A 25,603-nucleotide genomic window follows, 5' to 3' on the forward strand; every position below is an offset into this window, starting at 1 on the left:
CTGTGGGTATGTTATTGTGGTTTGCACAAAAATGAAAAGTCACACAACATGAAGGTCAGTGCTGGGTGTTGCTTACTATTCCTCGTCTACACTACAGTTTGTCCAAAAGCAACAAGTCAGCAATGCGTCTGCAGTAGCTGCAGTCCGTCACCCACGTCCAAAATATACCTATTCAGCAGCAGAACTACTGTGCACTCAAAGGTCCTTTGAGATTTACAATATGAGGGCAGCCAGCTGTCATTACAAAAAATTATAATATGTGTTCTATCAGATGGATGACGTTGCATCAAGAAGGGTAAGTCTTGTGCCAAATACCAATGTGGATCTGTGCTGAATTCAAAGTGGTGACCCTGTAAAAACGGGGGGCAGCTGTAAGTCGTTCTATCAAAGAGACATGAGATACACAAACATGTAAATGTGTCGTGTGAACATATTTGTCAACTCAGACAGAGGTCAACCCAAAGAATGAACCACATACTTGGCAATGCTTCAGGAAATAGAAAGTGGTTAACCACTTGCTGTCAACTTTGAACCACTGGAATCCTAATAAAATTATGTTAAATTAATTACTGGTTCTTTCAGAATGGGAACCCATTTCCATTTGACTCTGACCATCCATATAAACCAAACCACAAACTTGAGCTTGGATCTGTGAGAGCAGTCTTAAATATGTGCATAAACATCAGTTAGTCCTTTATACTTTATGCTATGGCCATAGCCTGTGGCATGTGCCTGTTACCATCCTGCAACATCCTCCAAAACAGCAAGTGGCATTAGTGAGCAGCTACTTACTGAGAGTAGTTACCAGGAGACATAAAACAATAGAACAAACAGCGATCACTTGGCTTTCCTTGCACCTGAATATATAGTGTGTACTAATGTCAGTTAGTACATACGACCAAAATGTTATTGTAGTGTATGTGAGAAGTAAGCAAGCCAGGAGTGGGGACATACCTTTTGGACACAATTCTGACCTTTTACACCATTGTCATCATACCTGTTCTTTGACCTGGATGATGCATATACATATACCCACATACTGTACACTGAAAGCATTTCTATTTTCCAACAGAAAACCTTTTAAACTGTTCCTGATGAATATATGTACAATGCTACGGCCCATTGGACGCTGTAACCATTTTCATGTATGTCCATTATCTTTTATGAATTTTTCCAGGAAGTCTTTCTTCAGTTACCAGGCTCCAACTGCATCATGAGACAGTGTAGCGATGTCTTTTTGCACACTACAGAGGTAGTAGCCCATCTGGGAAATGTTCGACTACTACTAAATGCCTAGTGAGTAATCAGACACCGCACCAACTGGAATATACTGCTTTCTGTCTACTACATAGAAGCTACAATGAGTATTCGGATGTAGACTATTTCTTACAAGAAACTGCACATAAATACCAGGGAAATCTTAACATTAAAAGTCTCATGTTATGTCAAACATTTTCAACATGTTAGAATAACAAGTGCTGGGGTTAATTTATGTAGAAACATTCTTGCTCTTGGTAAAAATTAGGTCTGAAAAAGTGTGACACCATTCCAAGAATTTGTGCCAATATGATTTAAATCAGTATTTAATGTGAAACCTTTCTGGGCTATTTACTTGCTAAATTTCAAATGTATAGGCCAGGAAGCAATACACAAATGAGTAAATTGTAGACAGTGCAAAATATACTGGATTTTTCTATTTCATGGAATACAAAGAAAAAGTATTTTTGATATATTAAAAAAAATGCTTTCTTGCATTTCTTACAAAATATTCTCTTGTACTGGACATATCAAAAAATGAAATACTGCATTTCAAGGGGCTATTCTTTCAATAAAAGTTCACAGTTTCATTAGTATATGAAATTCTACTTGGGATATTGTGTTTTTACCTAAATAAATAATCACAATAAATAATATTTAATAAATAATCTGAAAATCTTCAATATTCTGCTGCACATCCCCTTGAACACCAAGTCACAAAATACAGCAGGCCCAAGGCCCTGGTAAAGTGCAACAGCCCTGGTCAAAAAGTCTGAAATGCTCACAACAGTTACACTTTTTGTGTTACATGCATCAACAATAGCAAATATAAAGCAAGTCTACCCCTTTTCAGAACCAGAACAGTTTTTTTATTTAATACCTACAGTACAATGGTATGAATCAGAAAAAATCAAACAACTTCTTTGGCTTTAATAGACTTTGTGGAACAAGTTACAAATGCAATAGAGAAGCAATACACTGTTGGGGTTTTTTTTTTTTACTTACAGAAAGCATTTCATACTATTGATCATACCGTATTATTGGAGAAATTACAGATGTATGGTATTAGAGGACTGGCCTTTAACTGGATAGCTAATTATTTATGTAATGATATCAGTGTTCACCTTGGTGGGATAAAATCAGAATTTTTGAGGATTACATGTGGAGTGCCCCAGGGGTCAGTTCTCGGGCCATTATTGTTTTTGCTGTTTATTAATGATATAGGTTTGGTTTCTAAGTCTTTGAGTTGTATTTTGTTTGCTGATGATACAACTGTGATTGGTAGTGGAGATCATTTGAGACAGCTCTTGGACTTGGTGGAGAGGGAACTGCAAAAATTTAAATGCTGGTTTGACTCTAATAAATTATCACTTCATTTCGGTAAAAGTAAGTGCATTATATTTGGAAATAAGCCCAGAAATTTAAGTAGTAAATTATTGTTGAATGGCATTGAAATTAAAATTGTATCTCAAACTAAATTTCTTGGAGTTTTTGTTGATGACAAGCTCAGTTGGAAAACTCATAAAACATATTGAGTCCAAAACATCAAAAGTTATTGCTATCTTGTACAAAGTACAATACTTTCTCCCCCAACATCTTACATATAAAATAAATACTAATCCAATATTTCTGTTAAAAAAAAAATCTATAAGAGTGATAAGTAAAAAACCATATCATGAACCAACAAATTCATTGTTTGTTCGTCTTCAGTTTTTGAAATTTTATGACTTGGTTGATTATTTTACAATACAGATAATGTATAAAGTTAAAAATGGACTCTTGCCTCAACATGTCCAGGAGCTGTTTAAAATGAGAGAGTCCAGTTATAATTTGCGTGGATCTTTTGTGTTTGATAGAAGAAAGATTCGAACTACTGCTAAAAGTCACTGCATTTCCGTAAAGGGTGTTAGAGTGTGGAAGGATTGTTTAGATTGTATTAAAGTATCAAGTACATTGGCTTGTTTTAAAAGACTGTATAAAAATAATATATTAACTTGTTATAGTTTGCGTAATTAAGTAAATTGGCTGTGTGACTATTTTTTGTTTGTCTGTCTGTTGTATTACTTTGTTTCACTGTGGTACACTGCTGACTGGTAACTGTTTTTCGTGTTTATTTTTTGTTTGTACACAGAAACTGATATACAGGGTGGACATTTATAAGCTTTTGCTTCTGCCCACACCCTTTCAGCAGCACTAAACTGGTAAATTGTTTGAGTTTTGTTCTATATGTTTTAATTTGTTTTCTCTTGACTTGTTTTGTAAATCAGAGACTTTGTTCGTGCATGCTGAATAAATCATTCATTCATTCAATTCCATAAGTTATGGCTGATTTAAGGCAAAATGGCAACAATACCTCTGTCAGTGCCTGGTGAATGAGAGAGGTCGTTTGAGGGGACACATTCCAAGGGTTTTTCTCAATCACCATTACAGAGTCCAGTGTGGCCTTCTCCAGAACGACATCAAAGGACTCGTCGCGGAAGGAGAGCTGGGACATGTCCATCTGTTGCCAGCTCATGCCCGGACAATCGCTGTGCCTGGCACTCATGGCACTGATGCACACTGAGGAGAAATCAATGTTGGTGATGGAATGGTAACCAGCGCTGTACATGTCGGCACTCATACTACTGTTCCCACAACCTGGATGAAAAAGACAAAAGAGAGAAAAGGGTGTCAATGGAAGAACAGGAAATTATAAGAGATAACATACAATTTAGGAAAAGAAACGGTCTTGAGGAAAGACAAGTGACTCAGCGACATAATCCAACTGTGCAAATAAGACAACCATCAACATGTTTTCAAGTATCATTTCAGCACAAGTCAATCATGCTGGGATGCAGTGGTGGACACATCTACTCATCAGCTAACAGCTAATTAGCGAACCTAACGCTTCCATTTGCAGATTAGCTTTCCAGCTATCTTTGAAAACCATTAACTGACCAATTATTTTCCACTAAATTTAGTTCTGTTAACTTAAAGTCAGCTAACTTCTTTCTTTCTTGTACAACCCCAATTCCAATGAAGTTGGGATGTTGTGTGAAATGTAAATAAAAACAGAATACAATGATTTGCAAATCCTCTTCAACCTATATTCAATTGAATACACCACAAAGACAAGATACTTAATGTTCAAACTGATAAGCTTTATGTTTCTCAACGTTCAATTGAAGGGAATTAGGGATTCCATCATCTACAGTCCATAATATAATCAGAAGATTCAGAGAATCTGGAGAACTTTCTGCACGTAAGGGGCAAGGCTGAAAACCAACATTGAATGCCCGTGACCTTCGATCCCTCAGGCGGCACTGCATTAAAAACGATATCATTGTGAAAAGGAGCTCACCAAGTGGGCTCAGAAACCTTCGATCCCTCAGGCGGCACTGCATTAAAAACGATATTATTGTGAAAAGGAGCTCACCAAGTGGGCTCAGAAACACTTCAGAAAACCACTGTCAGTTAACAAAGTTTGTCGCAACACCAACAAGTGCAAGTTCAAACTCTACCATGCAAAGGGAAAGCCATACATCAACAACATCCAGAAACGTCGCTGCCTTCTCTGGGCCGGAGCTCATTTGAAATGGACAGACGCAAAGTGAAAAGTGTGCTGTGGTTTGATGAGTCCACATTTCAAATGGTTTTTGGAAATCATGGACGTCGTGTCCTCCGGGCAATTTCAATTTTCAGTTTCAATTTTTAATTTATTTTCATTTATATAGCGCCAAATCACAAGAGAGTTGCCTCAAGATGCTTCACACAAGTAAGGTCTAACGGGCGATTCTATGGTAACGGAATTACAATAGGAGCACATTTTTTATGGGGAGCTAAAATATGGCCAGATTTTCCCGTCAATGTAATTCCGTTACCATAGAATCACCCTAACCTTACTAACCCCCAGAGCAGCAGTGGTAAGGAAAAACTCCCTCTGAAGAAGAAACCTCAAGCAGACCAGACTCAAAGGGGTGACCCTCTGCTTGGGCCTTGCTACAGACACAAATTACAGAACAATTCACAAAACGAATATACAGGAAATGCTGTTGGTGCACAGGACAGGAGGGTCCCCAGCACAAATACCACACCCATCTCTGGATGGAGCTGCATAAGGAAATACTAAGGTGATCGCCAGCCACTAGCCCTAAGCTTCACTGAAAGACCCAGAATTTAGGTAAAGCTGAGGCCTCGGCACGCTCCGTTTCCTAATAAAATGAATTAAAAGAGTAAAAAGCATAGAACTATACTATGCCAGTATGCTAGCCATATGAGGGAAAATAAGTGCGTCTTAAGTCTGGACTTGAAAGTCTACACAGAATCTGACTGTTTTATTAATGCAGGGAGATCATTCCACAGAAAAGGTGCACGATAAGAGAAAGCTCTATGCCCCGCAGACTTCTTATTCACCCTAGGTACACAAAGTAGACCTGCACCCTGAGAATGCAAAGCCCGACCCGCTACGTAGGGTTTAATTAGTTCAGCTAGGTAGGGAGGTGCTAGTCCGCTAGTTTTATAGACTAGTAGCAGAACCTAAAATCTGATCTCCTGGGACAGGAAGCCAGTGAATGGATGCCAAAATGGGGTAATGTGGTCAACTTTCTGCTTCGTGTCAAAAGTGTGGCAGCAGCATTTTGAACGAACTGGAGAGCCCTAATGCTGGACTGCAATAAACCAGAAAATAGAATATTACAGTAGACCAATCTAGAAGTGATAAACACATGGATCAGGGTCTCAGCATCAGCCATAGACAGGATGGGACAAATCTTCGCTAAGAAAGCAGTCCTCATGATTTTTCTAATGTGGAGGTCAAAGGACAATGTAGGATCAAAAATTACCCCAAGGTTCCTCACTTTGTCAGTGTGATGTATGACACATGAGCCTAGGCTAAGCGTTAACTGGTCAAATTGATGCCGATGTCTCACTGGTCCAAGAACCATCATTTTAGTCTTATCAGAGTTTAAAAGTAGGAAGTTTCTAGACATCCAGCTTCTCACTAATGCAAGGCAATCTTCTCAGGATTTTATGTGAACAAGATTACCAGCAGTTATCGGCATGTATAACTGAGTATCATCAGCATAGCAGTGAAAGGTAGTGCCAAAAATGCCGTAATATATGCCCAAGGGGTTCCATATAAAGGGAGAAAAGCAGGGGGCCTAAGACGGACTCCCGTCAGGAAGGGCATCCAGCGTAAAATTTGTGCCAATTCAACATGCAGATCCACCTTGGATTTGATGTGGCGAACCTGAGTACAAAACAAGGGAGCAGCCGAAGGGACTTACTTACGTCTCTGTGGAATGATATTTTCTAAAAGCAGACTGCAGTGGCTCAAAGAGATTATTCTCAGTAAGATAGCCCACAAGCTGCTGTGACACCACTTTTTCCAAAATTTTAGAGCAAAATGATAGATTTGATATCAGCTGATAGTTTTTCAATACACTAAGGTCAAGATTAGGTTTCTTAAGTAATGGTTTAACCACTGCAGATTTGAAACATTTAGGAACAGATCCAGAAGTTAAAGAAAGATTAATCATTTCCAGCACAGTTGGCCCAAGAGTGGGCCACAGATCCTTAAAAAGTTTTGTTGGTATAGCATCAAATAAACAGTTTGTGCTTTTTGTTGACATTATGAGTTTCGTCAAATTCTGTAAATCCAGGTAACACCTCAGTAATGGCTCCCACCTCAATAGCAGGGTCTAGTGGCTGGGTTGAGGCATGCTGGGATATGTTTAACCTAATGTGTTCTATTTTCTTCTCAAAATAATCCAGGAAATCTTGTGCTGTAAAAGGAGAGCAAACTACAGGTAGGTATCCATGAATAACTGTTGCCACCGTGTCGAACAAGAACTTTGAGTTATGCCTGTTTTTGTTGATCAAATCAGAGTAATAGGTCCACTTTATAGCCAGCAATGCATGCTTATAGTCTAAGATAGCATCACACCACGCAAGGTGGAATACTTCTAATTTTGAACTACGCCATTTCCGTTCTAGACCTCTAGCCTTATGCTTGAGGTCACGCAGGTAATCACTGAACCAAGGTGACTGTGTCTTGGGGAAGTGCGGTTTTAACACAGGTGACGCAATCATGTCGAGTTTAGTTTTTAGCACTGAGTTTAAACTATCCACAAGACTGTCTACTGATTGGGTATTTGCCACATGTGAAGCTAAGACATCAGGCAGTCTAGCTTCGAGTTCAGTCTTACTTGAGGAGTTGATGCATCGCCGTTGTGATAAATAAGATTGTTGTTCCACAAAACACGGCAACAAAACTGTAAACTTAATAAGTGAGAGATCAGAGACTACTGATGTAAGAGGCATGATGTCAATATTCATGACAGCAATACCACATGCGAGAACCAAATCCAGGGTATTTCCATGAATGTGCATCGAGTCCCGAATGCATTGCTGAAATCCTAATGCATCCACAATTTCCATAAATAATTTGCAGGGGGACAGAAGGCTTATTTATATGAACGTTAAAGTCACCAATGATCAGAATGTTATCTGCACTAGTTGACAAGTTAGAGATGAATGCACCAAATTCATCTAAGAATTCAGAATGTGGGCCAGGAGGCCTATATACAGTGACAAAGTAATATGGCTGATTTTTATTCTCCTGACCTTGGCAATGCGTAATATCCTGAGCACAGCGGAGAATCAGATGCTCAAACGAGCTGTATTTGTGACCCCCAACAGTTAATAAGCTAAATCTAGATTTATAAATAAGAGGAACACCCCCGCCTTGCTTCGCATCACGAGGGACGTGACTAAATATATATGCTGGTGGGCAGGCCTCATTTAAGGGGAGGACAGCTGTAGGTTTAAGCCAGGTTTCACATAAACAAATCATATCTAAGTGATGATCAATAATTAGATCATTAATCAACAATGATTTTGCGGATAGTGATCTTATGTTAATGAGACCCAGACTAAGGACCACAGTGGGGTTGACAGTTGAACTGTTTGGGTTTAGGGATGGTTCCAGAGTAGCATATATAAGATGCCTAGAAGTAGGTTTAGATTTGAGACATTCCACGTGCGTTGTAGGTAGCAGACACAAAATCTTTGATATTACTGGAAAAACCATTGGGCCATCCTCAAATTCAACATCATCCAATGTAGTAATGGGCATTAAGTTTGCAAAGGATATCCCTAGGGATGGGTATTGATAAGATTTTATCAATATCGATGCCATTATCGATTCCGCTTATCAATCAATCAATCAATTTTTTTATATAGCGCCAAATCACAACAAACAGTTGCCCCAAGGCGCTTTATATTGTAAGGCAAGGCCATACAATAATTATGTAAAACCCCAACGGTCAAAACGACCCCCTGTGAGCAAGCACTTGGCTACTTGGCTTATCAATCCGATTCCCTTATCGATACCTCTTGTGAATTTTCTGTGTACTAAGAGTAGGCTTTACAGGTTTTCTATGTCAACATTTTAAATTGGTCACTGGATCCTTGATCTCTGGACATAAATAAAAATAAATAAAATCTGTAGTTTTTGTCAAAAGCATTTCCTTTCAGACATTTTGGCACAAATGTCTGTCTCTCCATACCTCTGAGCTGGGCTCACCCAGCTGCTGCATGTCAGTGCAGGACATCTCATTTTGGGAGGAAAAAAAAAGTTTTGATTGACTGAAGTTTGTTTGTATTACAACATTTGGAAAGAGGTGTCATTTGATTTAAACGGCATTTCGCTTTGAAGTGATTAATTCTGACTGGACTCTATCATTCTAACTTGACTTGGCAGAGTGTCGCACAGCATTTGGAGCTATGTGAACAGAATGGAGGACGATTCTCATTTCTTTCTCGCAACAAGACAGGAGACCCAGATAGTGACTTTAATCCACACAAAAGTGACTCACAACTGACATATTCAGGGATGAAAGTGGTGGAAAAACAAAAAAAGCTGAAACCCAAAATTACCCTCCAACATCACCCGCACAAACATGTCTGAATTCTCGAAGCTCTGAAATGCAATCTGGGACTATTCCAGACAATAACTGCAGTGAGTGCAGCATCCATTTTGGTGAGAAAAAACCCAACTTTCCTTATTCAAATTCATTCCAGTAGTATTCTGCCCTTACTAGGATGCAGCAGTTTTCTAACTTGGCAGATAGTTCTGGAGGAAATCCCTGAAGAAATGAACAAATTGACAATAAGGTTTGACTGAAACAATTGTCATTAAACTTAAATAAAACAGGGATGAAACTGAGATGTAAGAGTCACTAGATGTTCACAGGAAACTGTTATTTATTTCTATATGTATTTATTTATTTTCATTGTTAGTTGGTTCTATCTTTTCTGTTGTGTTTTGTTTCATCAGGGTTTTTTGTCTCTTTCTCTAAAATTGTATTGTAGCATTATTAGATATTATGAATTATTATTACTATTATTGTTGTTGTTGCTATAATTATTAACATATGAATACAAATAAATAAAAAAATACAATCTGACTCTTTTACGACAACAGGCGCTGAGCCATTAATTATTATACAGAAAATAAATGCACACAAACGTACTGAGATGCAAACAGCTCAATGCTAACTTTAACATTGATGAAAATGCCATAGACATGCTAACGTGTTAGCAGCGGGTTGAGGCACTGCTTTGATCTGCGAATCACTGCTTCAATTGGTTCAAGGTTCAAAGCAAAGCCACGATGCAGAAACGGTTGATTACAGAGCCACTGCAGGGTCTGTAATCATTGTAGAGGAATGATCATTTTCCTGACAAACACCCCCAAAAACAACAGCCACTCTGAAGGACGAATAAGGGAATCATTACGCAAAAAGGTTATTGATGTCGGTGGATCGAATAATTTCTTAACGATACCCGAAAGGAAACCGGTTCCCGATACCCATCCCTACATATTTGTCTATGATTTTTATGGATACGTCTACGGAAGCAGGCCACAGTCTCAACTTGTTGAATTTCCCTCCCTGGCAGATAAACTGCACTATCACCATAGTGGATTTTCTGCACTAATTTCCCCGCTAAGCTAATGGATTCCACACCCACATTTGTCATAAGCCTTGCAAGGTCTCTACTTACCTGTTCCATGGCCTGCTGTAAATTCCTAATGTTCCCCTCCCTGTAGAACTCTATCAATGTTCGCAGACAAGATGGCGGCGCCTTCCCCAGTAGGGTGGAGGCTGTCTGACATCAGCAAGCCATGGCGGCCCCAGGACAAACACCAGTTATCAATAAAGCTAAAGCCTTGCTGTCTACAAAATTGCACCAGCCATCTATTTAATGATGTCAGCCTGCTAAACGCCTCATCAGTACCCCGGAAGGGGAAGAGAGGGGACCAGAGACTATTAAATGATACCGACACATCTTTCTGGCAAGGTCACAAGTCCTCTTTGTGTCCATTTTTGTGACCTCTGAGTGTTTCATCCTGACATCATTGGTGCCAACGTGAATAACTATGTGACTACATCTCATGTCATGTTCCTTGGTCTGTCTTCCCTTCTGCAGAGTCAGCACCCTAAGATGGGATGCAATGTCAGGAGCTCTGGCCCCAGGAATACATTTCACGTCAGCCGGCGTCTGTAACTTGACTTTGCGGGTGATAGAATCCCCTATCATTAAAGTGTTTTGGCCTGGAGACAGGAGTGGAAGTCACTCGTGGGCTCAGAGAATTCACATCAGGCAAATCCAAGGGGGAGAACCGATTCACAGTGGCAAGCATGAACGGGGTACCACAACTGGGAACCAAGCCCTACAGGGCTTCCTCCGCCTACCCACAGTCCAAAAGCCGTCCTCCACCACTGGCATTTCTAGGCTGATGCTAATGGGCACGCTAGCCAGCCCAACACTAACCTCATCTGGAGTGCACAAATAACATCTAACTCCACTGAGCTAAGAAGCTGTTCTAACGTACGGACATGGCTCTCTAAGAGAGCAACCCTATCTTCTAACATCATGCAGGATTTACAGAGTGTGTAAAGTAGTGTACTTTGTGCACTAGGAAATTCAACAGTATAGCCAAGCAAGCACGAGCTAACCAATAATGAATAAGCTAACAACTCCTAAGGCGCACAAAGGATTCACACAGACATAAATAAATGAATTAAAATTTACAGCAGTTAAACTGAAAAAGTAGCAGAAGTATTTGTCTTGAGGAACAGTAAAAAAAAACCCTCCTACAAGTAAACCACTCCTACGATTAACACAAGAGTGAAGTACTAAGCTAAAATTCACAACAGTTACACTAAAAAACTAACAGAAGTATTAAACAAACAGGGGGGTCTCAAACTAGCTAACGCAAGCTAACCACTAGCGAAAATGCTAGCCACTCCTATGATTTACACAGGAGTAAAATAATGACCTAAAATTCACAGCAGTTACACTGAAAGCTAACAGAAGTATTAAACAGGCAAAAAAAGAAAAAGCTATAAAAGTAACAGCGGGGGGGGGGGGGGGGGGGGGGGGTTGTCAACATAGCCAGCAAAAGCTAACCGCTAGCGATTCACAACAGGACTGTAGTTAAATAAGATTCAGAGTAGATACACTTAACAACCAGAAGAGTGCTAAATAGAAATAAAAGAAACGTATACAACCGTGTAAAGTTCGGAATAGCGTCACAACAAACAATCCACTGGAAGCCACTGGTACGGTGGCTGGGAAGTGCCAGAATTCCTTCTTCCAACCGAATTCCTCTCACAATGACAACAAAAGAGGAAAAAGATCATCCAGATTGTTACCAGCGCAAAGTTCAAAAGCCAGCATCTGTGATGGTATGGGGGTGTGCTAGTGCCCATGGCATGGGCAACTTACACATCTGTGATGTCACCATCAATGCTGAAAGGTACATCCAGGTTTTGGAGCAACACATGCTGCCATCCAAGCAACATCTTTTTCAGGGATGTCCCTGCTTATTTCAGCAAGACAACAGCGTGGCTTCGTAGTAAAAGAGTGCGGGTACTAGACTGGCCTGCCTACAGTCCAGACCTGTCACCCACTGAAAATGTGTGAAGCACAAAATACGACAACGGAGACCCCAGACTGTTGAACAACTGAAGTTGTACGTCAAGCCAGAATGGGACAGAATTCCACCTACAAAGCTTCAACAATTAGTGTCCTCAGTTCCCAAACACTTATTGAGTGTTGTTAGAAGGAAAGGTGATGTAACACAGTGGTAAACATACCACTGTCCCAGCTTTTTTGAAAGGTGTTGCAGGGATCCATTTCAAAATGAGCAAATATTTGCATCAAAACAATAAAGTTCATCAGTTTGAACATTAAATATCTTGTCTTTGTGGGGTATTCAACTGAATATACAGTGAGGAAAATAAGTATTTGAACACCCTGCAATTTTGCAAGTTCTCCCACTTAGAAATCATGGAGGGGTCTGAAATTTTCATCTTAGGTGCATGTCCACTGTGAGAGACATAATCTAAAAAAAATAAATAAAAAACAAAAACCGGAAATCACAATGTATGATTTTTTTTAAATAATTTATTTGTATGTTACTGCTGCAAATAAGTATTTCAAAAGCTGTGAAAATCAATGTTAATATTTGGTACAGTGGACTTTGTTTGCAATTACAAAGGTCAAACGTTTCCTGTAGTTTTTCACCAGGTTTGCACACACTGCAGCAGGGATTTGGGCCCGTTCCTCCACACAGATCTTCTCTAGATCAGCCAGGTTACTGAGCTGTCGCTGAGTAACACAGAGTTTGAGCTCCCTCCAAAGATTTTCTATTGGGTTTAGGTCTGGAGACTGGCTAGGCCACTCTAGAACCTTGATATGCTTCTTACGGAGCCACTCCTTGGTTATCCCGGCCGTGTGCTTCGGGTCATTGTCATGTTGGAAGACCCATCCACAACCTATCTTCAATGCTCTAACTGAGGGAAGGAGGTTGTTCCCCAAAATCTCGCAATACATGGCCCCGGTCATCCTCTCCTTAATACAGTGCAGTCGTCCTGTCCCATGTGCAGAAAAACACCCCCAAAGCATGATGCTTCCACGCCCATGCTTCACAGTAGGGACGGTGTTTTGGGGATGGTACTCAGCATTCTTCTTCCTCCAAACACGGCGAGTGGAAATGAGACCAAAAAGTTCTATTTTGGTCTCATCTGACCAAATAACTTTCTCCCATGACTCCTCTGGATCATCCAAATGGTCATGGGCAAACTTCAGATGGGCCTGGACGTGTGCTGACTTAAGCAGGGGAATCTTCCGTGCCATACATGATTTTAACCCATGACGTCTTAGTGTATTACCCACAGTAACCTTGGAAACAGTGGTGCCAGCTCTCTTCAGGTCATTGACCAGCTCCTCCTGTGCAGTTCTGGGCTGATTCCTCACCTTTCTTAGGATCACTGATACGCCACGAGGTGGGATCTTACATGGAGCCCCAGTCCGAGGGAGATTGACAGTCATGTTTAGCTTCTTCCATTTTCTAATAATTGCTCCAACAGTTGATCTTTTTCACCAAGCTGCTTGGCAATTGCCCCATAGCCCTTTCCAGCCTTGTGGAGGTCTACAATTTTGTCTCTGGTGTCTTTGGACAGCTCTTTGGTCTTAGCCATGTTAGTAGTTGGAGTCTTACTGATTGTGTGGGGTGGACAGGTGTCTTTATGCAGCTAACGACCTCAAATAGGTGCTTCTAATGTGGAATAATAATTGGAGTGGAGGTGGACATTTTAGAGGCAGATTAACAGGTCTTTGAGGGCCAGAATTTTTGCTGAGGTGTTGAAATACTTATTTGCAGCAGTAACATGCAAATAAATTATAAAAAAAAAAATCATACATTGTGATTCCCGGAATTTTTTTTTTTTTTTTGATTGTGTCTCTCACAGTGGACATCAGTGTTGCCACAGTTACTTTGAAAAAGTAATCCAATTACTGATTACTCCTTGAAAAAGTAACTTAGTTACTTTACTGATTACTCAATTGTAAAAGTAACTAAGTTAGATTACTAGTTACTTTCCCCAGCTGCCGACAACAACCCTCTCAACATCATCTATAATACATCTCAACATGACAATAATACCTGTTTGCCAAAACTCACTTTATAGTCACCCTTTCTTGACTTCAATGAAAATAAATACTTGTTTTATAAAAATCTTGATCTCATATTTAACTGTTGACAGCACTGTCAAGGTAAAATTTGCAATTTCTAACCTCCATTGTTTATAAATGTAACTATATATATATATATATATATATATATATATATATATATATATATATAGTTACTATATTATGGATGCTTCATTCTATTGCACTGCAATACCTGTTAACTTGAATCCATTGACTCATTGGTCAGTTGCACTAAACCATTTACTGCTGAATGTTGCACAAAACAGTGAATGTTGCACACTGATGCACTATTATGTACATAGGCCAATACACAAGTATATTTTATATTTCCCCTCTTATAATGTATATTTCTATTCTAGTACATTGCTTTGTTATATTCTATTGTTCTTACCAGCATGCTATTATGCTATTATGTTATTTCTTTTTTTTTTCTTCATTATATTGAGATATTTTATACTTAGTCATATATATATATATATATATATATATATATATATATATATATATATATAGGCATCCAGTGGGGGCAGCAAAGTAAGAATTTCATTGTACAGGGAAACGTGTTTCTTTACTGTGCATATGACAATAAAAGCTTTGAATCTTGAATTGCTTAAATTCTTCCTAACATTTTTCTAACATTTAAATTCTCTCTAAACATTTTACTTGTCAAAATCATTATTATTATTATTATTATTATAAGGAGTATTAGTAGCGGTAGTAAAAAAAAGGCTTCAAAACTGGACCTTTAATCTAGGGGTGTTGTGGGGGTGCCGCATCCCTAACCCGCCCCACGCCCCCTTTCCATCTAAATTCGCTCCTGCTTTGGCGTTTGAGCACAAAGAATGAATAACATTTATTTATGCAGAAAACATGACCAGATTTACAGGTAAGAAATTTTTATTGCGTTTTCACATCATGTGGTCCTCAGAAAGAGAGTTTAGGTGCATTTGAGTGGAAAATAGTGTTAGCTGTTGATGCGTTGCAGAGGATCGCCTGTTTTTAGTGAGCAGATACGGAGCGGCTCAGCTCAGAATTGTAAATAAAGGAGAAAAAAAAAAGCATTAAAATGTCTTTGTAAAGCTCAGTGCAGGTGTGCTGTTGTCACCGCACTTTAAGAGGTGAGGACGAGTCGTTGCTGCTGCAGAAAACCGTGGATGAAAAGCTCACAGCTCGTAAAGTGGGCAGGTCAGTCGAACCCCAACCCCCTGCCCACAGACCAAGTTTAATGCTGCTGTCGACCCACAATGCAAAAATAATAGTAATGCACAGTGACCTGGAGAAGTAACTTGAATCTGATTACTGTTTTGGAAAGATTAACGCATTAGATTACTCGTTACTAAAAAAAGTGGTTACTCAGTAACTAAGTAACGCATTACCGGCATCACTGGTAGACATGCACCTAACATGAAAATTTCAGACCCCTCCATGATTTCTAAGTGGAAGAACTTACAAAATCGCAGGGTGCTCAAATACTTATTTTCCTCACTGTAGGTTGAAGAGGATTTGCAAATCATTCTATACTGTTTTTATTTACATTTTACACAATGTCCCAACTTCATTGGAATTGGGGTTGTAAAGTTTAGTGGTAAAAATATTTTGCAAACATAAAATCTGGCATGTCTGTGTCTGTTGGAGACTATACACTACTCTAATAAGTAAAATAATCTCATAGCAAAAGACAAGAGGAGCAGACAGTCAAGTTAAACTCGTCATGGCAATCCCTCAGTGGTGAGGAAGATAGTCTCCTGGTTCATTCCCAGACAAGATGGTGGACGCAGAGATGACTTAACAGGCCCAGTCTTGACGCACAGTTTCTGACAGACACTGCACGTGGGTTCTGCATGAAACTTCTGCCAGAATCTTGCTCTCTCTCCTTCCTCTTTCTCCTCTGTGTTGTTCATAGTCATTTTTTCTAAGATTTCCACTCCCGTGTGGATCTGATGTTCTTCCTACGTCTTCCAGTCATTGGAGCAGCACTTGAGGTTGTGCTTCTTCTGCTCTCCTTTGGACCGTTTTCCTTCACTCAGACGGGAGTAGAAGATCTGCTTGGGAAGTCGGCTGTCATACATCCTAACAATGGATTGGCATGACGATGGCTTCGAAGACAATGAATTTTGTCTCGTGTCAAACGTCTCGATTGTTGAAAACATGGGTGCAAAGCCAACTGAAGGCAGTTCCTGCACATTTGCATCTCCTTATTGATGCTGTTTGATGACACATGGTCCAAGCCAGAGTAAATCCTTAATTACATTATTTAAATAATTTCCTTTATGTATTTTTATTTATTAATATTTCTTCTCCATTTCATACTTTCTCCACTGTAAATAAACTATATATTGAATTTGGCATGCTAAACCTTTTTATTATATAGCTACAACAGTACACGGGCTCTGATTGTCTGATTCCTGGTCTGAGATTTTCCCATATCAGATCGTTACCATGACAATCAGTCTGGATTGCATATCAGATTTGCGACTTTGTTTACACTATTTCACAGCACAAAATAAAACAAAAAGTGAACAAAGAATTTATGGGCGACGACTCTTAGAGCAAATTTTATTACAGTGACGAGTTTGAATTGCAGGAATTAACAGCAAATGAGCTCAAGGTGGACATAATGAAAAATGAAGACCAAAAACACAGCTCTGAATGGCCATATAATAAATTAATAACCTCGCTTGCTCGGAAGCTAACTTTTATTAGCTTCATTAGCTGTGCCCACCACTGTTTGATGCTTAAACAGCTATTTCCATTGATGAAACAGGAGATAGCCCCATGTCACTGATGAGACAGACACACATGCATACACTCAGTCGCTACTTAATCAGTGCACCACAGAGCTGTTTAATCATGAGCAGCAAGCAGAAAGAGGAACCTCCCACTCCATAACATCATACTTTACTCGTAAAAATGCACTCAGAGGCTGCAGCCTATTCCTACATAATGATGCACTGCACTAAATAAGTCACAAATTATACAGATTCAACACCAGCATATAATGTTGCCAGCTGACAGATAGACGATAAAAGTAAGATAAAAGAACGGTGAAGATGAGCTCTCGCGTAGCAAGACCTGACGAGAATAATCTACCAAATGCAACGTATCACCATCTGGATCAGATGACTCATAGATTGTGTAGATGGAGGAGGGAGTGGGTGGAAAAAGAAGGAGGCCAACAGGCACAGAAGGAAACATAAAGAGGAAGAGAGGAGTAGGAGGAAGAAGTTGACTCCTCAGACTAAGATACATTAACTTCATGAATGTGTCTCATTTGAATAAATGTGAAGTTCATGGAGGTTTACCTTGCAAAGTGGAATATATTCTCGTACTCGTTAAAAGTTTTCTGTGTGTTTGTGCACTCACACACATCTGTGTGCAGACGTCTGTGCAGAGAGAGAGTGTGGATCGGCGGTGTTGTCGCTGTGACTTCTGGCGGCATGTTGGCATTGACAGCTCTGCTGCAAACGTGTGGCTGGCGCTTGTTATCACCTTACTGCTTCTACTAATTACCGATCCCCAGTAGCTCTATGTATGTGTGCAAGCCTGATTCATGTAGCAGCCTCACAGACTAAATAACACGTCTGAAACCTATTTAGAAGCGTGTGTATGTGTGTGTGTGTATGTGCGCACACGCTCAGGAACCTTATGCTGCGCAGATTCTCGCATACATGCACATCTGAAAGGGTGCAGATGTGATTTAGAAAGGGATGCAGACAATAACAAAAGCAAGGCAAAGAACCAGAGCAGAAACAGACATTTATACAGTTTGCAAACGTTCTAGGGTTTGTAGTTTGAAAGGTCCTGCGACTTATACTCCAGTGTGATTCATATACAGAAAAATCACATTCATTATTATCATTATGAATATTTATATAGGCCTTTCCCAGGAATCAAACCACTAAACAAAATAAATTCAAATGCACCTTTCACACCGGGCCAACGTAGAGTTGCGTAATGCAGCATACACACTACACCAAGCTTATGCAACCCTACGTGGCAATACGTTGAGGGACACAAAGGGGTCTGTGAAATGGACGCAAAAAATGAAACGTTTAATTTTTTATCAGACTTTCAGCATAGAGCAAGTCTCCGCAACACTACGCTACTGTACACCATACCTACGCAATTGTATGCTACTCTATGCCAGTCCAGTGAAAAATTCTTTTAGGTTTTTTAATCAGTACATACCTGCATTGCTAGATTTTATTCATCCCACTGGACTATTATTGCTGCTGAACTCTGCTGGCAGTGAAGCTTCAAAACCACGAAAGAAGAAGAGGTGGGCCAAGCTTCCCCCTGCGCCAAACATTTTTTTCATGATACGCAGCTGTTCCTGTCTACTCGATACACAGCACAATGCAACTCTATGCAGGCACAATGTGAAAGGGGCTTAATGGTAAAAGAATAAATGGCAATAGTAAAAAGCATACGACAAAAATCCCAATTTAAAGAGCTGAAAATCCAGAAAGAAAGTGTGATTTATATTCCGGTGTGATTTATAGTCACACCGGAATGATCAAGTCAAAGTTTCCTTAGAGAAATCACTTGTGTAATTCCTTTTAGACTTCCTTTTAGTCGAAATTTGAGTTCAAACTTGATGAGTTTTGACATGAATATTCAAAACAATTTCAAATCACAAGCCATCATATGGGGCCTATCTTGACAGTCTATGGTGCACAGTCGATGGCGCACAGTGTAAATGCATTTATGGTTGGCCACCCACACAGTGCTACAGTATTTACATAGCGTGAAATCTCAGTACAAACTAGGAGCGCATACCTCCACCAAGGCCACATATTCCACATGGCCAAAATACCCACTTTCACATGCACTTACCATCAAGCATCAAAGCTTGTTTCGTAAAAATTTAACCATATGTTCATAAAATTTCAACAAGATCCATTCAAAAGTTTTTGAGTTCAATGTTGCTATATATTTCTGATATTCTTCTGAACCTTGGATCCAGAATATGTAAAGAACTGACTCAAAAACTATGTAAATTATATCCTAGGACATTAGTCATCTGCTTACAAAATGTTATCTAAATTCATTGTTAATACAATGTTGAATGAAACTGTCCAGAACGTTTTAAACTGCTTAAAACGTCTGAAATAAATAAAATAAAATAAATAAAATAAAATCCCTTATTTTAAAAAGACATTATACATCTGCACGACAAATTTTAATCAACATCCTCCCAGCAAAATGTTCCAAACATTCTTCTGGATGTCAGTTTCAGAATATATTCTGGATCACTGTCAAAACTCAATTAAACTTCAAAAACTTCACTAAAATCTGTTCATTACATTTTGAGTTATTCTGTCAGTAGAATAACAAACAGACAAACAAACAAAGCGCTGCTAAAAACATTATCTCTTGGACAGAGGTAAGCAGGCTGCTGTGTTCAAAGGTGTTGGATTAATCTCCCCTATAGTCATGGGTGTGTTGTGGGCATACCATAATATTAACCAATCAGAGTGGCACCTGCCACTGCTTTTATGATAGCGCAATCCAAGTCATTTTCCATACTAAGGGGGCACAATCAGATGTAAGAAGTGTTTGTTGAGGATTTTGAATGCACAACATACAGCTGCAGAATCAGCAGCCAAAAGAAACATAATGTTGGAAGTGCAGCGACTGTGATGACAGCATGATGAACAACTGTTGCACCCACTGTTATGTGGGAAGATTGTTCACTGACCATCATGGATGAGCTGTGCACATAAGGTGTAGCTATGAGAGAGAAAACTGACCCACCTTTCGTCAAAAAAGTGACAGCTGCCAATCAAAATCGGCCACGTCACTAAGCCCCGCCCCCTCTATGACGTCATAGCCAATCAGAATCGATGACGTCACTATGTCCCGCCCCTAAGCCCCTCCCCTAGTCCCGCCTCCAAGCCCCGCCCCTTATGACGTCACAGCCAATCATAATCGATGACGTCATTATGCCCCGCCCCTAAGCCCCGCCCCTGATCCCGCCTCCGAGCCCCCGCCCCTTATGACGTCACATCCAATCAGAGTCGATGACGTCAGTATGCCCCGCCCCTAAGCCCCGCCCCCAGCTCCTCCCCTAGTTCCGCCCCTGGCTCCTCCCCTAGCCCCACCCCCAAGCTCCTCCCCTAACCCCGGCCAAGCACCGCCTCCAAGCCATACCTCCCCTCCCACCCAGGGTCTAATATTTTAATGTCATTTTATTTCATGAATTAAAGAACGATTAAAAATACCTAGATCTTTTTAATGTATTAAAGAATTAACTAATTCTGAAATAATTAAACATAAATCACTGTCTATTATTTAATGACCCTTTAATATCTTTAATTCTTAAATTATTACGTTTCCTTTTCTGTTTTTTAATTCGTAAATTAAAGAAGGGGAACAAATACCCGTCTCTCTCGGCTGTAAGTCTTTGCAGCAAGACGGTCAAATACCCACGCATAGAGCCGCTCGCGGAAACATGACCCTGTGTGTGTGTGTGTGTGTGTGTGTGTGTGTGTGTGTGTGTGTGTGTGTGTGTGTGTGTGTGTGTGTGTGTGTGTGTGTGTGTGTGTGGCGGGACACCCGCTGAGCGGAGATGCTGCCCCGAGGTGATGAACCCGAAGAACAATAAACAATGCTCCTTATCACTCACGCCAGATGATGTTTTCTTTTAAGATATTAGCCGATCGATCATGGGGCGCGGGACACCCGCTGAGCGGAGATGCTGCCCCGAGCCCGAACAATAAACAATGCTCCTTATCACTTACGTCCCTGGGAACGAGTCAGCGAGCATTTCCACTACGACCGGTGAAGAGTGAAGATGCCTGGACCCCCAGCTATGGGTATAAAATAGAATAAATTTGCGGAAAAAATCCTGGAAAACCATGTTGTTTAATTAAGTTTTCTTGTCTTCGAGCAGAGTGCGAAAACCGCATCAGCTTTCAGGGTAAGTGATTTAAGTAATCTGTTTTGATAGAAATGAGTGTTTTTAAATGATGCACGCCGTCTGAAACTGTTTTTTTTTTTTTTTTTTTAGACAAAACCACGCAGACGGTCCAGAGCGCGTTCGGACCCGTCCTCGGTAATATATTTGAAATAGTACAGAATATCCGCTTGCGAGGGTGATGCTTTGTATTCATTTATTTATGTTAATTCTAGAAATCAAGTCAGAGCCCCCTGAAGAAGTTCGAAGGCTGGAAGCCCCGACTTCACCACGCAGATGTAAGTACAGCGATCGAGATTAAATCACGATTAAAACTCTGGAATAACCCGATTTTTTCTGTCACAGCCCATGGAGAAGCGGGTCAGTGGGAGAGACCCGTAAAACGATCCGCGGATGTACACGGTAAGGAGTCGGAGTTTATGTATTTATTTATTTTAAATATTTAATAACTAACGATTTTCTCTTTTTTCAGCACGCGGTGGAGGGAGACCGTCTATTTTCCACAGAGACGCAAGGCTCGAAGATATTCTGAGCTGGGATTAACCTCATCACGCAACTTTCTTGAAAATGTGTAGTCTGTTTTTATTTTTTTATTTTTTCTCTTATTCCGATGGAACGGGAGAATTCATTTTGAAGAGGTATATTAACTGAATTTCTTGAGGTAGATTCTTCCTGCTACAGATTTTAAAAGATGGAAGGAGAGAATTCACATCGGGAAAATAACTTCGGACGTGTATTGGATTTAAACGCTTCAATAATCGACTCAGCGGGGAGCGCTCCTGGAGCAGATGGCCCATTACCCGAGGCGTTAAATTCGCCGCCTCAAAATAACATCGAGTCCGGAGAGAGACTTTTAAGCCGTGTTCGTTTAACACCGTTAAATGAGGCTCTTAACAATTTAGCGGCTGAACGAGAATCGGAAGAAATTAACCCCTACATCATTTCTGCGATTAACGCTATAAATTCGACGGTCCAGTCTGATACTGAAGAGCCCCATGACCCCCCGCACACCTCACCTCCAGACGAGTCCGGTCCCGCGGCGTTGAACCAGGTACGTCTGACTCCGTTAAATAACGCCGTAAACCTCCTCGCGTGTGAAGTTAATCCTCACGTCCAATCCGCGGTGGATGAATTAAATCAAACGCCTAACGACGCTCGCGCTTTTTCACCTTTAAGAAGTCCCTCCCCGCGCAATGCGCGCGGAGAAGAGATTTTAAACAGAGCTCGTTTAACCCCGATAAACGCGGCGATCTCTGTTTTGATGGAAGACGGAGATGATGCACGACCGGGACCCAGCCGACACTCTCCCATGACGGGTGGTGGGGCTGCTAACGTCATCAGGAGACCTGCTTTTAACAATATCGAAATCAGGCTGCCTCTCAATTTCCAGCGCGCCGACGAAATTCCCGACTACGCGGAATTTTACCGTAACGTCGTTGGGGCTCTTCATAACTCGGTCGAAAAGGCTTTAACACACGCCAGGGCCGGGGACTTTATCCAAATGGAGATTCGTGGGGACTCAGTCTACAACGAGGCCGCTTTGATCAGCTCATATAACGACGCTGGCGATGTGACGGGCTTCCAAAATCTGTTAGAACGATTGATACAATCAAATTCCAACGTTTTAGCCGACGAGTCTCTGGAATTAGTGGTTCAAGTCATCCGCAACCAGAACGGCGCGGGGAAGCGCAGAATAGATGACCTCCTCCATCACGAGGTTCTGAGGAAAAAATCCAAATGCCTTAATATCGTGTATAATCCTGACAACAGTTTATGTTTCGCGATAAACCTCGTTCAGTTATTGAATCCTCATCTGAGTACGCACGAGGCGGAGCAGCGCGGACTGGCGTTACAAAATAGCGTCGGATTAACGGAAGCTACGCCGGTATCTTTAGAGCAGGTGGGAAAATTTGAAAACGCTCTGGGTTGTAAAATTGTGGTGTTTTTCAGAGCCGAAGGGGAGAGAAAGCTGACAAAATTCCAGACAGGAATACCGGCGCAGCAGAAAACTCTTTTCGTTTTTCTGTTTAATAATCATTTTTACGGAATCATCGATTTAAAGAGATTTTTGGGAGTGAAATATGTATGTAAGTTTTGCTTTGAGGGGTACAATAACCACGCCTCCCATAATTGTCCGTCATATTGTAAAATTTGTGAATCCACGCAGTGTTATGAGAAAAATAACCCTGTATTCTGCAGCGAATGTAACAAGGAGTGTCGCTCTCCCACCTGTTACAGCCTGCATAAACAGCCGAAGTATCGTCCTTCCGCCGGTAAGTTCGTTAATGTGTGTGATAACAGAAAAAAATGCTCTCGATGTAAACGTGAGTATTACATAGCGTTTTCTAAAAACAGCGCTCCGCACGTGTGTAAGCAGAAGAGGTGTCATATATGCGGCGAGGCTCTCCAGGAGCCGAGCGAGGGTCACCTCTGCTATATGACCCCGCTCAAAGCTGAAGAGACGCATTCAGAGAAATATGTTTTTTATGATTTTGAAACGTATGTCGATAATAACGGGGAACACGTACCGTTTTACGTCAGCGCTGTAACAAAGACGGGTGATTTTTGGAGCGCATGGGGGACAGACTGCGTAGCCCGCTTCTTTAAACATTTTAGAACGAGAAAATTCAAAGAATACGTGTTCATCGCTCACAACTCAAAAGGTTTTGACGGCTATTTGCTTCTAAAGTATTTAGTCCAGCAGGGCGTAACCCCCGCTGTGATTATGACCGGGAGTAAACTATTACTCATGACAGACGCCGCCTTTAAACAGAAATATATAGATTCGTTATCTTTCCTTACAATGCGCTTATCTCAGATGCCTAAAGCCCTGGGGATCCGGCTGAAAGACGAAATCATCCGCAAAGGTTACTTTCCGCACCTGTTCAGTTCAGAAAAAAATCTGAACTATGTCGGTCCGTACCCTGACTCAGCGGCTTACGGGGTCGCAAATATGTCAGAGGGAGAAAGAGAGGAATTTAACGCGTGGTACGTGCGGAAAAAAAAACGCAATTTTCGATTTTAAAGCCGAGGCCGTTATGTATTGTGATAACGACACAAAAATCTTGGCTGCAGCCTGCTCCAAATTTATGTCTGAATTCATCGCTGAAACACTCGTGGATCCTTTTACCTGCGTTACAATCGCCTCGGCGTGTATGAAAGTCTTCCAAACTAACTTTCTTGCTCCAAAAACGCTGGCGATCCCCTCCGCCGACAATTATAGAACGAGGCATAAAAAATATTCGGACGTGGCCGTGCAATGGTTAGAATGGGTTGCTGAGACACAAAACATTATCATCGATCATGCTCTAAACAGGGGCGAGAAAAAAATAGGAGGTTATTATGTTGATGGGTATGCTCAGATTGACGGCCGGATAAAAGTGTGGGAGTTTCTCGGATGTTTTTACCACGGGTGTGCAAGGTGTTTTACACAGCATGAAATAAACCCTCTCACAAACACCTCATTTGGAGAGCTCCACGCAGCGTGTCAGAAAAAAATAGCCTTTCTGCGGGCTATGCCGGGCGTCACCCTCAACGTAATTTGGGAGCATCAATGGCTTGAAATGAGGCTGAGGGATGAGAGCGTTCGGTGTTTCCTCGCCCACAGGGGGTTACCGCCGCCCCTCGAACCTCGCGACGCTTTATACGGCGGTCGGACTTGCGCGGCCCGTCTGAGGTACACGGCTGAGCAAGATGAGACGGTCTATTACGTCGACGTGACCTCGCTGTATCCTTACGTTAACGTAAATTTCACATATCCCACGGGGCATCCGGAAATTATAGAGAGAAATTTCAGAGACCCCAGGACTTATTTCGGGCTCATCAAAGCCATCGTGTACCCGCCCCAGGGGCTAAAATTCCCCGTCCTCCCACACAGAACTCCTCACGGTAAACTGGTGTTTACTCTGTGTCGCACCTGCGCTGATGAAAATAATCAAGCTGCAGCGTGCACACACAGTCAGCAGCAGAGAGCTCTGTCTGGGACTTGGACGACCCCGGAATTCCACAAAGCTCTGGATACAGGCTATGCTGTAGCTAAGATTTTTGAAGTCTGGCATTTTGAGGAAAAAAGTGATAAAATCTTTGAGGGGTACATAAACACCTTCTTAAAACACAAGCAGGAAGCCTCTGGTTTCCCTCCCGAATTTGATAAAGACTCCGAGAGCAGAGAAAAATACATCACGGACTACTGGCTGAATCAGAAGATTCGTTTAGACCCAGAAAAAATCAGTCACAATCCGGCAAAACGTCAGATGGCTAAGATCTGCCTCAACTCCTTCTGGGGGAAATTCGCCCAGAGGGCAAATCTGACGCAGACCGCGCTCGTTAAAAATGCTGACGATCTGTTCAGGTATCTGTTTTCTGAAGAGTACGAGGTCACAT

At 41.0% G+C, this 25,603-nt stretch overlaps 1 protein-coding gene across 2 annotated transcripts in view; it reads right to left on the reverse strand.

The window, feature by feature from the left end:
* Positions 1-25,603, reverse strand: part of ece2a (endothelin converting enzyme 2a) — a 301,837-nt gene that overhangs the window by 88,047 nt on the left and 188,187 nt on the right. For both annotated transcript variants that reach the window (XM_034183673.1, XM_034183672.1), the window contains exon 3: positions 3,611-3,894. In XM_034183673.1, the coding sequence (XP_034039564.1) occupies positions 3,611-3,894 (284 nt within the window). The remainder of the gene's footprint in view (positions 1-3,610; positions 3,895-25,603) is intronic.

This window comes from Thalassophryne amazonica, chromosome 12, assembly GCF_902500255.1.
Source record: "Thalassophryne amazonica chromosome 12, fThaAma1.1, whole genome shotgun sequence".
Classification (NCBI taxonomy): Eukaryota; Metazoa; Chordata; class Actinopteri; order Batrachoidiformes; family Batrachoididae; genus Thalassophryne; species Thalassophryne amazonica.